Source organism: Cygnus olor, chromosome 4 (assembly GCF_009769625.2).
Source record: "Cygnus olor isolate bCygOlo1 chromosome 4, bCygOlo1.pri.v2, whole genome shotgun sequence".
Classification (NCBI taxonomy): Eukaryota; Metazoa; Chordata; class Aves; order Anseriformes; family Anatidae; genus Cygnus; species Cygnus olor.
In genome coordinates this window covers 36,591,915-36,607,290 of record NC_049172.1, presented here as the reverse complement: position 1 = coordinate 36,607,290, position 15,376 = coordinate 36,591,915, and the positions used below count along the sequence as shown (strand labels likewise).

Below are 15,376 nucleotides of genomic sequence, written 5' to 3'. Positions count from 1 at the left end.
GCTTGAATTTTTTCTCGCTTTCTGTGACAACCACACTATTCAATTAAAGCTTAATTGTCTCAACACCTAATGAACATTGAAAGAAAATAAAGAAAAACTTTGACAAGGCTTTTTTTTTTAACTCAGACTTGAGAACACAGAGAACTAATTCCTCATGAGGGTATGGATGCAGACAAATCCATCTTTATACTGAAATTAAAACTAGTCCTTAATTTCAACAGCTAAACTGTTCAGTGTGTGACCCAGAACAATTAAAACTTAACATGAATGACTGCCATGGAGTGCTTGCTTTCACCTGACACTGACAAAATTCTAAGAGATAAGGGAACTATGACATATTTGAAGGATACTTCCTCACTTTAAGAAGCAACTGGTTGTTGTACCAGCCCATTAGGATATACATCGGGTTCAAACAGGAGTTTACTAGAAAAAAATGACAGAGAGCTGATGTGCCCAATTATGGGTCTATTTTTCCCCTGATATGATTTGTCTTAAGAAAAGGTAATACCCTCTCAACCAAGCTTTGCTTGCTTCTGTCCCTGGACAGTACCAAAAGTAAACAGTTACAAGAATAAGGCAAGGTTACAAATTACAGTGTTCACACCTCAGCCTGAGGAAACATTTCAGCTAGGCCACGCATGGAGCACTGACTTAGGATCTTTCAGGATAGAATTGGAGCGTGATCTTCATAACATTACTTCAGCAAATAAGCACTTGTAAAAAAAAATCCATTAACGGCATTCCCAGAAATTCCTCTTAAAATAAATGGCCTAGACAATACGTGCAGCCTTTTAAGGTCTTTGTGAGGATGAGTAACATCTCAGAAGTTAAGTCCAGGAAATTAACTGAACCGAACTTTGAACCCAAAGAAGTACATGCTAGTAAAGGAGAATCTGCGTTTTCTTCTACAATTCAAAACTGTAAAACATATTTGCTTAAAAAAATTGGGAATTTGTATTGCAATTTAAATAATGTACTATAAGACTTTTTTATTTTAATTTTTTTAAGAAAGTGTCAAGTAGAGCTGATAATGCTGTGTAAAGAGTTAACAGCTTAGTTGAAGACATTAATTCTCTTTACACTCATGTCTTTTGAAGTCCATGAGTCACCACGGCTACTTGAATCAAACAAGCCCTACGCAAAAACCAGGTAATCATTCTGGATGGGTGACAGCCTCTGGTGCAAGGAGGGGAGACTAAACCCCAAATCCGGGCTGACAACACCCGATTGAAGTGCTGGAGTTGGTTTTGAACTGAGAAACACTCTAGGCACAACATGCAAATGGCCATAACCACAATCTGGAGGTCTTATTTTGCATATAAATTGAATCCAAATGGCTCAATCATTTATAGTGGATTAAGCAGAAAACAATCCATTAAATTAAATAAGCAGATAAAAAAATCCTTAGCTTCTGATTTAAAGAGAAATCTAGGTCAACATGATAGTCCAGCACAGATAAGCCCTCAGAATAATTCTGTTCACTAAGCAGCAGCAGTTAAAATAAATAATTAAAATGGGCAAACAGTGATCAGATGCTCAAGTAATCTAATAAGGTACAATACAACAATCTATGGTAATATCATAATATCAGAACACACAGCTATTGGTATGTGTCCAGCTTGATTTTTATCCTCACTTGTGCTCACTTCATCATATTGGGGATGTAGGAAATGTCTGTTTTTCATTAATAAGCTTTATTATTAAATATTTTTATTCATGTTCCACATGAACACAGATTTAAATTATTATCTGTGATTAAATTTAAGAAGGGGATGATAAAAGAATGTAAAACAATGAAAACTAAAACAAGGATAAATCAATACGCTGATTTCTCCTGATATAAGACAAGAAAAGGGGTCTAGCTTACGAAATATAAATATACATTTAAATCTGTCCCATTATATTTTGGATAAGAAATGTTTGCGGTATCAACTGGCAAAAGCTTTTTGCTGTTTTTTTTTTTAAATGCAGATGTGTTCTCACCAGACTACATGCAGGTGCAGATACATATCCATATCCATGTAGAAACTCACATCTCATATACTATAACAGTGGTACCCTTACAGCTGGAAATCTGACTTTCCCATGTATAAATGTAATATAGTGTAACAGTGTGTATATCAGCGGGTCCAGAAATACCCTTTTCAGAAAGTTATGTAAAGTAATGTAAGAGAAATACAATACAGGGAAGGAAAAACTTGAAGCACTTATGTCCAAAGAACGTTTTTCACCCATAAAATTACTTTCAGGAAATCCTGAATAGATCATAGAAGACAACTTTCTATATACAAAGATTAAATAAATTCTATCATATGCTTTGTAGCTCAGTTTATATTATCCCGGACTATTTATCTTTTACTTCTTTGCAAAGCAACATTTCACAGTAATTGCAGAACAGACACTGAAAAAAAAACAGCTTACATTTTTATGCACAATGGATTTATGCTACAATAGCATGTGATAATATTGATTAACCCAAAGAAAAATTTTATTAGCTATATAAAAAATTATACCAGTGTTATTGATATAGACATAATTAATATTGTCATATTCCTATTGTTAATGAAAAATCATACAAAATATTACGGAATATAATAATATAATAAATGACACTTTGCATCAAATATTTACTTCCCTTGAAGGATACATGCATTTGAAAGTTCCCCAAATCACATGGTCTTACTTTTCACTTTCAGTGGACACCAAAGGCTAAAGACTCTGCTTGTACAAATGGGCAGAGCCATCAAGGGTACTTTTCTAAATCTAAAACAATTACCTATTTAAATTTCAGACTCCTGAAAAGCCTGAGGTCTTTATATGTATCTGTTTGGGTTTGTTTGTTTGTTTTTAACATACATGTGCAAAATCACAGAATCGAGGAGGGAGGGGAATCTAATGATAAAGCAGTTTTATTGATATATATTTAAGAACCATATCCTGCATCATACCTCAGGGCTTTCTGACACTAAAGAATAAAAGCAATGTTTATTAAATAATATAAACCTTGGTTATTAAAAACATGATTTTACACAAAAAAAAGTTAGATACTGTAACTGAATACTGTATAGCTCATATGAGGTGATATATTTACAGCTATGCACAATCATCCAGGGAAGAGATTCCGCTTGCCCATACAGGAGATGAATGGATCTCTGAAGAAAAGGCCCTGGGGTTGTGAAGCATTGGAACAGGCTGCCCAGAGAAGTAGTTGAGTCACCCATCTCTGGAGTACTCAAAAGATGTGTAGATGCAGTGCTTAGGGACATGGTTTAGTGGTAGACTTGGCAGTGCTAGGTTAATGGTTGGACTTGATGAACTTAAAGGTCTTTTCCAACCTAAATGATTCTATGATGGGGACCCGGTGACCAAGACCACCTCCCTGTTCCAATTCTGGCTAGGTCTACCAGTAAATGTAGGAAGAAGAGGGATATTCAGGAGTGGGATGAGAAGCCAACAAAACAGAAGGGTTAGAGCACTATTTCAGCATACCTACTTGAATAATTAAGTTTTCCAATCAAATCCTTGAAATTGATTGCATTTACTACATCAGAAAGCATGTGAAAATTAATACATCATGTGAATGTATTTGAAACAAAAGATCTTACCGTCGCAGCCAGCCACATAATTTCTACATTCTTTCTCCTCTTGGCCTGGATATTTTGATGAAGATTTTCTAGTAATCCCTTTAAATCATTTTGTTCTTGAAAATGCGGGAGGCCTAAAGAAAAAGAATGGTAGGGTTGATCATCATGGTAAGGTTGATGATAGTGCTGTGCTGACTGAAGGATGTCCTTATTAAAGAAGAGGTATATAATTTACAGCCTCATTTGGGAATGCAGGATGGAAAGCACTGGCGAAATATTTAGAGAACAAACAAATCTTACTTCTAAGTATGGGGTTATCCTCCCTGAGGGCTTCACATTGGTAAATTAAAATATCTTCAACTTTCATCTTAAAAATGGAAGGTGAAAACATTCAAATCTTTGTTATAGCCCTGTTCGTCAACTATTACAGACATTCATTGGAAATGGATAGAGAAGTAACTGAGTGTATTTAGAGCAGCTTTGATGTTTTTTAAAAATTTATTTATTTATTTTGAGGTGAAAATATTTTGCTTTTGTTTTCAAAAGGATACATCTCATTTTTATTTTAAAATGATGCTTTAGTTCCTAATATGACCTACATTTACAGGGGTTAAACAGGACTTAACACCCTCATAAATCTAACAAATGATATTGCTCAGTCTGCAACGAAATTAGAATTTCATTTTGAAGTACAAAGTAATTTCAAGGTTTACCTAAAACATGAAGTTTTACCTACTTTCCCTAGTTGTGCCAAACAGGATGATGTTTTGTTAATCATACACACCTATAGGGAATTCAAGAGTAAACAATTTAATTCGCTCTTCTGTGTTGTGTATTATATAGAAGGGTTTTGTTTTAGGTGTTACCTTTATCTTTAGTAGTTTTGAAAACAACCAAAAACTGTTTTTCTAAATGATTTCTTTTTATGTTAGGGAAATAGAAAAAAAAAATCAGTAATAGTATCACCAAAATAAGTCTTAGAATCAATTGAAACAAAATTAAACCAAATCTATTAAATCAGTCTTTTTCTGCAAATACATTGACTTCCCCCACTCAAGAAAAAGCAGGATGTTCCACCTAAGGGAAAAAAGCAAAACAAAACCCCTATGATTTATATGCAATTTCAGGGAGTAAAAATGATGCAACTACTATAATTCAGGTCAAAATCCACTCTCCCAATCTGGTCATAGCTGGAATGATCTCTCTTCTATCAACAGGCTTTTAACTTTCATCTCTAATGAATCCCATGGTTTTTCTTTTTCATAATTTATAGTGAGAAGTAATTGAAAAAAACTATTCTAAAAATGTTTAAGGTGTGCTATATATACTGCCCACACTGAAAAAAGAAACAGCACCAAAACTCAAACAAAAACACCATACAGGAAAGATACATTAAAACCAGCTTTGTAATAATTTTACTGATGATTGTTTGATCTGAACATTACGATTCCTGACCATAGAATTAGATGATGCAGAACATATAAAAATACATCAGAACCTCCTAGACTATTATACTTACCCTGCATCTGTTCCTTGAAAACATACAGCATACAAAGAGTACGCTAAAAAGATGCTTCCAGATTATGAGACTACATCTCTAGGTAAACATTTTGTTGCCTCAAAGTAGTTTTCCTTTGATTCACAGCAGAAAATTCATCATCTCAGAGAGATGACTTCACCACAAATAAAGCAAGATTATCCTAATTTACAATATTGTCAAATGAGTTGCATCTTGACTGGATGTGACTGATAGCTTAAATTCTTTGTATCACAAAGCAGTATTAAACTGTCAAATCATTCTCATAGATTATAAAGTGGAGAAGCCTAGAAGTATGAAACAGACTCATAGACTGTGTGTTGAAATATACACGCACTACTATGTGCATTACGATGCTAAGGAAGAAAACCTTTATTTGCTTGCAGGATTTCAAAACCTTGTATGCATCTCTCTTCTCACATAGGATACCACCTTCAAACAGTGATGTTGCTGTGGGTGTTAGGTATCAAACTAGCAATACCGAGTACCAGTTGTGACACAGCTTTATCTCGTTTTATGCTCTCAGCTGCTCAATTGAGTACTAAGGCATCGTTTCAATTACATATGTGCTACTAAACAAAAATCATATTTCTGTATTCTTACTATCATTAACTATTCAATAGAAGTGTGCTATTTTGGTGCCTAAACAATTATATTTAGTTGGCATTTTTGACAGGAATTTTTCTTGGGGCACATCATTATTTATTGTTTTCAGAATTTCCTATTAGGAGAGAATTAAAAAGGCTAAGGAACAGGAGACTGACAGAGTGCATGTTCATCTAAAATTAAGTAGAAAGTTGATGTTTGACATATGCAGGTTTATGCTACTAAAAACTTGCAACAATTAGGAATAGAGAGAAGACTAGAACAGACAATGGAAACTACTGGGGTGAGAGAAAAACTAATACCAAGGATGTCAATGCCTTTACAGGAGTGCAAAGCTTAATTCTTTGAAATGGAATATATGAAGCGAGGCTGCCTAAGAATGGTGGATGCAACAGCCTGGCCAACAGGGCTGCCAGTCTTCAAATTCTGTCTGGGTTCATGAGCTCTATTTGTAGCTAACAGCTTTGTGACATGGGTCCCGCATTTATTTTGTAGCACAGATTTGGCACTATAGGAAACTATCTGGAAAGGTGTGACAAAGCCATCAAGGAGCCATCAATACTGAATGGCTCTCACATGGCTACAAAATCAGGGCTGCTGCTAGCTTGGATGGAGGTTTATCTTCCTAAGGGGGAGGAACTAAAGTCCTGTGGCAGAACACCTTGGAGAATGTGTGTTCCTGCCCCTCTACTCCCCCCCAGCCCTTCACCCTGCTTCTTAAAAAACACCCCTACCCCAAAAAAAGAAAAAAAAAATCACTGAAAAGAGGTATGGGGATAGTGTAGGTGAGAGAGCTGGTTTAAAACACATTCCTCCAAGCCAAAAGAGTGATACCATATAATGGCACAGAGCAACCAGGAAGTGCAGTGGAACCAGAAGGTACTTCATGTTATGTAAAAATTTGGACAAAAACCAGACTCAGTTCTCAGAGGTAGAGAAAATGCAAGAAGGGAATAATAACCAGAATAGACATGATCAGTTAGACAAGCATGGTTCCTGCAAGTCTGTACAGTCTGGAAGAAGTCCAGGAAGACTGTGCAGCACACTAATAATCCTTCTAGAAGGCAGTACAAGGTTAGTTCCTGTCATTGAAAAGGAGCAAATACTATATGCATGCAAATTTTACTTTTATGTAATCAGATCCGCTTATGAAGTCACAGATCTACCTTACACCTAATTCCAGATGGTTAGTTTTTCAGGAAGCTTTCTTGGCAGGATTCACCTAAACTAATTGCTAGCTTATTGTATGAGATTTTCTGTAAAAATTTTCAAAATATTAGAGATGTGAGCGGACTGATGGTCATACTGCTTACCCCTTAGGAAAAAAGCTTTCACTTCTGCCAGAATCATTAAAAAATGAAAATTTTTGCCGATATAAAAGACAAGCGCATATGTATATAGAGTAGCACATCAGATAAAACTACAAGTACATACATTTAATGGATAATTAGCAAAAAAAACACAACAGAAGCTATTCTGTAAGAGGGCACAAGCTTTGCATAGGATTTTAAGCAGCAGTATTCACCATGAGGAATTACAAACTCGTCCTGTAGGACAACAGGTTCTTTAGGTTCAAACATAGTTACCCAAGTGGAACAGGCAGAGACCTAAATCCAAGCTATTTAAAGTCAGCCTGCACAATTTGTAAGTTTTAGGAATATAATTTAGGCATTAAGACTGCTTTAACAGGGTTATATTGATACAAATGGTCCTTGCAGTGTTTCTTTTCAGCATAGTAACAGAACACTATGTTTATGATGCCACATTTCTATAAAATTTGAATGTAGGACCCATTCTAATAGAACCATGCTATTAATATCAGTGACATTATGATGTGGCTCATTACCGAGAAATCTGTAGATACAGATGGAAGCAGTCTGCCATACCTTAACACATACTCGGGAAGAAGAGTAGAGGCAATGAGTGAAACTGATGAAAATTCCCACCGAGTACTTATGTACAAATATAGTAAGTATGGAGTGTCCTCCACTTGAATTATTAAAGAGTGTATCGTATTAATAATTTAAGAGAGCTGTTTGGTTCATCATTACTGCATTTCAACCTTTCTGTTGTTTTCGCTATGGCCTTGGGCCTGCAATCACTGCTGACATCAACAGGGATGTGAACAGGCCCAAAGTGCTTAACTTGATGGAACAAATTATGGGATAGAGGCCTACATCTAAACACAGCACATTAACATTGCGCTAATACTACTTTCTTATAATCTTTCATCTATTAAACCTTTTAAAAGCCATTTGGATATTGTATTATCTTATACTCACAATCAGGAGGCATTTTTTCTGTAAACAGGTTGTAATATTCTTTTAGAAGTTCTAGGTTTTCCTGGTTAATGTTTTCTTGCAAAGTGGTATCTCCAAACCTACAAAATCACAGTAAAATGATGAAAAGTCTAAAACATAAAGTCAAATCATCCTTCAGAATGCTTTCTTTGTATAAAGAATTTGATTTTTTTTTCTAGTGTTGAATGTATTAAATTTTGCCAAATGTACAGCTGCTAATCTCCCATGTGCTTTGGAACTAATATTTGGGAATGAGGTAAACAACCATTGATAAGTCTTCCCAAAACATATGGACAAAGTAATTCGTTTACATACAATCATTCAGTAAAGCACAAGTTCTGATTCTCTTCACAAATCCTGAATAAATGCAAGGGTTCTCTGTGAGAATTCCAAATCAGAAGAGTACAACTCCTAAATCCCTTAATATACCTGAGCAACAGCAGTAGCAGTAATTTCTACCAGAGCTAGATGATATTGAAGCCACACAAGATGGAATAGAGGTAAGCGTCAGGAGAAAAACCTCCTGAAGGACTAATTTCTGCCACTGGAGTACTCTGGTCTGAGAGTATTTGCTATAGTCAAACTGATTAATCCTCCAGACCTTCTCAGCCCTATGCTGCTCCTGAACTGTTAGTTATTTTGTTTTCTCGTGCCTGAAACTAACGAGAAAACTCTTTCCCTGCTGTTGAACAGTGATTTCTCCATTAAGCTTCACAGAACCGCAAACCACAAGCTAGCTCACTTCAGCTGCCTGTGTTTAAGCTTGCTGCAGCACACAGACATCACTGGTCACACTACAGTGCTGCAGCTGGGTAATGCAAGTGTTCTGGGGTTTCTTGCAGCAATTTAGTCTGCTGGGAACACATCGTCCAAGTCCCCATTAACCTGCTCCTCACAGAAAACCCAGACTGCATCAGGATGCCATTACAGTTATCCACAAACTGACTATTGCTATATGCAAAAGTACCTTTTTTCCTGAGACCAAAATTTCTACAACTGTCAAGTTTCACATAGGTTAAAAAAAGTCTCCTGCTACTTATACTCTGATGGATATGAATGTAAGGACAGGAGTGTCCCTTAGGCAGTTAGGACCAAGTTTCTGTGCCTCATCTTTAAAATAACGTTGAAACGAAGAAAAGGAAGACAGTAGAAAATGGTGGAAAACAAAAAAAGAGGGGCATGGATAGGTAAATGAGAAATTCAGGCAGACACAAGGGGATGCAAATCAGAAGATTCCAAATGTACTGTTATATCACATGGAAAGTAATCAAATATTTTAAAGGGCCAAAAAAGGAAATGACTCAGCTACTTCCCTCAAGAGCCATTGCTGCACTGTCACACAAGAGCATTTCTTTTAAAACAGGCACAGTATCAACTGTGCTTTATTGAAAGTAGATGTTTACATCTAATTAAGTACCATCTTGTAACAATTTATCACAAAATTTCTATTCTTATGTTATTTCTCCCACTAAAACACCTTTTAACAAAAACCATGTGCAGCGTTTCCAGTCTCAAAGACAAGCACACAGTCAAGTTGAGCAATATTTTGAACAAAGACTAATGTTAACACCTGTAACCACAAGCATAAAATGTTTCTGCATGGAATAAACCAACTTGGTTTACTTGAAAGATAATTCATTAATTTTTCATTTATGGCTTTCTTTTCTTTGGGGACAATGTAGAATCACCACGGAGAAAAATGTTACCACTCTTCCTGTCACTCCACTTGCAACCCAGCTGACATCTTTTCAAACTGACTCCTCTGCTTTCTACTGACTCCTTCCCTCCCCAGATGCAGACTATTTCTAAATCTTGTCAACTCTTTCTTCAGGACATTTGTAATATATAGTCTGTCTTTCCCCACCCTACACGAGCTCTCACAACCTTGGTTACTGCACGCTCCTTTTTTTCAAATTTCGGAAAAATGTGAAGCATCACACCTTTTGTCATTACTGACTTTGCTGTTTTTGTATGTTACTACATAGGTTGTGTTACTCTTCCCTTAAAATCACTTTTCCTTTTTTTATGGCATCAAGAATAAACTATTTTCATTTTCAAGAGCATTGCAAGCTCTCTAGAGAACTACTCACCTCTTTTTCCTCTAGTAAAATGCTAACTTTTACCTTTGTCTTCTGATTCAGCCTTCATCTCCCATTCAAATTTTATACTTAAGTTTTCCCACGCAGCACCACTCACAACTAAGAGAAGTCTCCTCAAGATACCCACACAGCTACCTGATTGCATTCCTTAGAAATCTTCCTTAAATGTCTTCTTCTACTCCTCTGTCTACAAAGGACATGATGTCAAACTCCAGTAGTGCTTAACTTCTTGCCTGTTGCCCAGGTTAACAAATTTTCTGTCTCCATGTATTTCCCCACCTACGCATAGAGTGCTTTTGGTTTTGAGTTAGTAGTTTTTTGAGTTTGTTTGAATACAGCCTAAAAGAACATATTATGCTCTGTTAAAAAAAAAACAGTTAAAGAGAAAATGATGTCCACCTTGCAATTTTAGCATTGTACAAGCTTTGTAATTTAACATGACCAACAGCTAACCTTCTCTTGGGACAGAAAATTAGTAGGTTGGTGAAACTTTGACTAACATTGCACTGATAAGTTAGTTTCTAGCAATCCCTTCAGAGGACTGGTATTAGTATATTAGAATTTTAACATCAGCCTTCATGTTTCCAGAGGCATATTACTAACATATTCTATATAAATAAATAACACCCCTCAACCCTGTTTAAAAAAAAAATCAAACCTAAGAAGTTGAGAAAAATGTTCTCTTTATGGTTTACGATTTGTTCAACTCCACCTCTAAAATGATAAGAACTTGGAACTTCAAACTTCTGTTTGAAAAGGCCAAAGTACTGCACATTAAGATTTACCCCTGTGAACTAGAAATCAATTTCCTATCTGTATCCAAGGAAAACTTGGTGTTGATTGTGTGAAATAAACAGACTAAGTCCCACATACAGCCATATCTTTACTTGGCCTTTTTCATTATTTTGCATTGCTACATAGCTTGTACTTATTTCCTTTAATACTTTCAAAAATACACACAAAGTCAAGCTGAAATGGTCCAAGAGCAAACAACAAAAAGATTTCTTTGTAATCCTATGAGAGATATCTTGTACTAACACAGCATACTCAGATAGAAAATGAAACATTTTTCCAAAAGTGTCTTTTTACCTTTCTGCAAGTGTTTGCTGTTCATTGATTCCAACATTAAAGAGTACTGGATACATGCGAAGTAGCTTTCCTTCTTTAATCTCTTGTGGCAGCAGCTCAAACATCTTTGCTGGAAGCTGGACCTCTATAACATAATGTTCACTAGGAAAAGTAAAAGGAAGAATAAGGATAGGAATACTGATGGGTTTGCTTGAAATTATAACCTTCCTAAGTTATAGAGAACATTTAGACATAAAAATCAGTGTCTTTTTTTCCCCTTGTGTTAAAGCACAAAATGTGCTCAGACTCAGCTCAGCTGGCTTCTTTTAAGAAGCACAAACTTTTATGGAAATATAAGGTGTATACGATTATATGCTCTTGATACTGACTCCCTTACTGAAGTGAAAATAGGACTAAAAGTGGAATCAGCAGAAAAAAAGTCTTCTGCTACCACACTATCAGTGTGAACACCTCAACTGTTAAAGTACATCTCACTGAATTAAAAAAACAACTTCCTTTCAGAAGCCACAACTTGAACCCTGTATCCAGTCTAAATGTAAGATGGCCTATACAGAGCAAAAACTCTTCACAAAAGCCCAAAGCAAAATTTCCATTTCCTTCAGTGTCTGGATTTTTTCCCTAGGGATAGAAAGCATCACGAACTACAAAATCGACTCTGTGAAGATGATAATTAAACGCTCATTACGCAAATATGGATCCTGTTTTAGGAGAAGGGATATGATATAACAGTTTTGTTTTTGTGTTGTGTTTGGTTTGACTTTACTAAAAATATGCTACTTTGGCTGCCAGTCCAGTTTCTGATCATGTCCTTCATTGTGGAACCCTCAAGTTGAATTTCACCTGTTTTGATGATTGATGCCTGAACTAACATGATAGAAACAATAGCATGCTGCTAGCTTTCTTTCTATTATTAGAGCAATTGGTGTAATAAAAAAGAAAAGACTAGGAGCAGATCCATTTGTCTCACAGACTTGGAAATTTTAATCATTTGAAGAGGGCAAACTGATATCAAAAACTTAAACTTTCTCTCCTGCAGAGCACACTTTGGTACAGCATCAAAAAGGAAAATTAGTACAGAGGTAGTAGGGAAGGAGGATCTATATCCTACCTACAGAAACCAGGCCTACGATGTCACACAATGTGTGCATGCAAACTTAAGATGGAAAAGGATGGGGTTTGTTCTTTTGACTTTATCTAGTTATCTTTTTAAATAATACTGTTTTGCTCATAGTAAAATAATCACAAAATCCCTCAAACCCTTATTTTAACCTATCATGTGCTTGCTAAAGAATTAAAATACAATCTTGAGTAGCCATGTGTAGAACTTTGGGGAGAAAAGGCAGAAAACCCTGAAGAACAATGGCAGTTTCTTCAATGGCTCTGACATCCTCAGCAAGTTGGATGGATGAGTGGCACTATCTTAGAACAGGTGCTGGGATAAACAGCTTCAGCTTAGGAAAGGTAGAGCTTGTGTTTGAACCTCTATCCTGCTCAACAAAATAAAACAGGTCCAGTACAGACTTGTGACTGAAGTGTAATTGCTTGTGGCTAGAATATTGTCATGTGCTTTGGTATGGGCTAGAACTAGCGTATAGTCTGAGCAAATGCCAGATGCTTCCAGCTGGGGTGGTTATCAACAGTTATGAATGGAGGATATGTCTCAGAGGAGGGAAACAACAACAAACCTACGTGGGGAGTAGAACTATATTTGGTTTGAGTTTTATTTAATTAATTAATCCACGTGAAGGAAATACAGAGTTAGCAAGGATGACAGTAAAGAACTCTGTACAAATGATCTTTGTATAGCAACATTCATTCTCAGCCCGCATACTTATCATTCCTAGCTGCTGTGAAGTGTTACCAGAACATTTTCCTGTCATAGAGCGCTTTCAGGAGGTTGAGAAGAAATGTTGGTTTAGTCAAATTTAAAGAATGTACGTTACTAAACCAAAAATGTCATCAAGTCACTGCATTGCCACATTTCGCACCTCCAAAGATCACTACAAATCTTTCAATGTGTCAAAGAACATCGAGAAATGTTGACCTTTAGGCATGACAAATTAACATCAGTAGCATTTAAGAGCCTACCCTCCCCTTACTTTTCTTTTTATTTAAATTTACACATTTTTTTTGAAGTCCCAGATAGAATCCTTGGTAAACTTTAAAAATCTTTCACCAGTTGTGCAATAAGAACAACCCAATTCTCATCATTTAAGAAGAACACTACTAGACTGTGACAGAGAGCTGTCTGGCAGGTCTGGGAATGGTTCTGAAGTCAGGTAGAAAAAAAATTGAAGTACTGAAAACTGGAGGACTTGTTTGACATTAATTTCCCAACATTTTACAGGTCCAATGATTCTACTGAAGTAAGAAACAGTAATAAAATAATAAATCTTATTGTCAGGTAGTATCTCTCTCTTATGGCTAGTTTCAGAGCAGAGATACTAGTTAGTTTTGGCATGTGATGGATAATAAGGCCACTACATTTTCCAATGAGAAGGTAACTAACCAAGGAATTGTTACATGATTTTTTAACATTTAAAGATCTCCGGGAAAAAAAGTAAAAAACAGGAGTAGAGAAACCCAGTGTGCTTACGAGGGTAAAAAAAATAAATTTTCTATTTCAGGACTGATTATATAAGTTCAGGTATTCTGTATTTGTTTATCACTAAAACATGACTGTTTAAGAGTAACCCCCTTCTCTGACTATTTGCCTTATACTCTAATATTTGTTATCATCACATATAAGGATAGACAACCACTTCAGTTCTGTAAGAAAGCTTCTAACAACTACCCCCACACAGGTGACGGCCATGGACTCTGCAGCTATTTGCGGTCAGCTCCAAGAGCACACTTAGCTCTGTCCATAAATACAGAACAGGTCATTTACACGATCTTTGCACGATCTTTTCAACAGGAAAAAAAAAAACAAAACACACAGTCATTGCATTTCAGCAGGGAGGTGCTTTATCCAGGAAAGCGACAACTATTTAGACTACTTCAGTGTGGCTGTAAGTGCCAGTCTGATCATGCACTTAGTTGAAAGCATTTGTTGTTTTTTGTTTTTTGTTTTGTTTTTTTTTAAAATCAAACCCTGTGATGACTCAAAAGTTCATGCACACAGTCAAATACTTCTATAAAATTCTTTAATACAATCTAAGTGTTAACTATATAAGAACTCAACTGCCTGAACTTAATTCCACCTGGATGGCCAGGGTCAGCCACCCACATTGGCAGGTTAGCACATTACTACTCAATGCCACACTCTTTGGATTGATTTGTTTTGATATGTCAGTCCTCAGCATTTCCCTCAAAAAACAATTACAAGTGAATACTCCGACTCTGCAAATTAAGAACTGGTAGTTTTATGTTGTCTTGCATTTCTACAGTATTTAAGTCTAATTAAGCCACACAATATAAAATTCATCTCCAAACACAACTACTGGAACAATCCAAAAATTGTGGATTCTCTAAATGTTAATTAGAAAATACTTAGTTTTTCCACTATCTCCTCTTTTTATGTATGACTTTCCATGCTGTCTCATCACAGCTCTAAGAGAATAGGGCTCCAAACAAGTCTTAAAACTTTTTTTTTTTTTTTTAAAGTCTGCTACCAATTCCATCAAGTGAACACCTGCCAGTAAGTACAGTACAGCAATCATAGGCAGTAACTCTTCTTCCTAAAGACTGACTACTCTATCAATCCAGAATGCCTGAGGCAGCTTAAAGCTCGAGTCTTTCAAAAGCAGGACCTCCTGGTGTGACAGTTCAGTGTACCGCAGTAATGGCAGCAAGCCAGTAAACGTAGCTGCTAGATTTTTCAAGATGTTTGACTGGTGTGATTTACAAAGGATGTATTTCTTCTGTTTTATCTACACACCATAATTATTCTTAATTACTCCCGATGTGTTGCCTATCATACTCCGGCCTTCCTATTTATTTCAATCCCTTCTCGGAAGGCCCATAGGATGAGAGTGAATCATCCAGAATAATTAAGTAAATCAGTTGTGAAAGCCCCCTTCAGAGAAAAAATATCTTCTCTAAAAGTCGCTGCTTTTAGCTGAATTTAATTTACAGTCAACTCAAGAATAATGATACTATTAAGGAAGTGATTTCTGCAAAAGTAAAAACATTTGGAGCTTCAGACTGGAATAATAATGA

At 36.0% G+C, this 15,376-nt stretch overlaps 1 protein-coding gene across 10 annotated transcripts in view; it reads right to left on the bottom strand.

Moving 5' to 3' along the window:
- Positions 1-15,376, bottom strand: part of INPP4B (inositol polyphosphate-4-phosphatase type II B) — a 347,812-nt gene that overhangs the window by 83,329 nt on the left and 249,107 nt on the right. For all 10 annotated transcript variants that reach the window (XR_005819226.1, XM_040554780.1, XM_040554781.1 and 7 more), the window contains 3 exons: positions 11,216-11,356; positions 8,010-8,107; positions 3,606-3,718 (listed from right to left, as the gene is read on the bottom strand). Coding sequence is in view for 9 of the 10 variants with exons in the window: in XM_040554780.1 (XP_040410714.1) it covers positions 3,606-3,718; positions 8,010-8,107; positions 11,216-11,356 (352 nt within the window). In the remaining variant the exon portion in view is untranslated. The remainder of the gene's footprint in view (positions 1-3,605; positions 3,719-8,009; positions 8,108-11,215; positions 11,357-15,376) is intronic.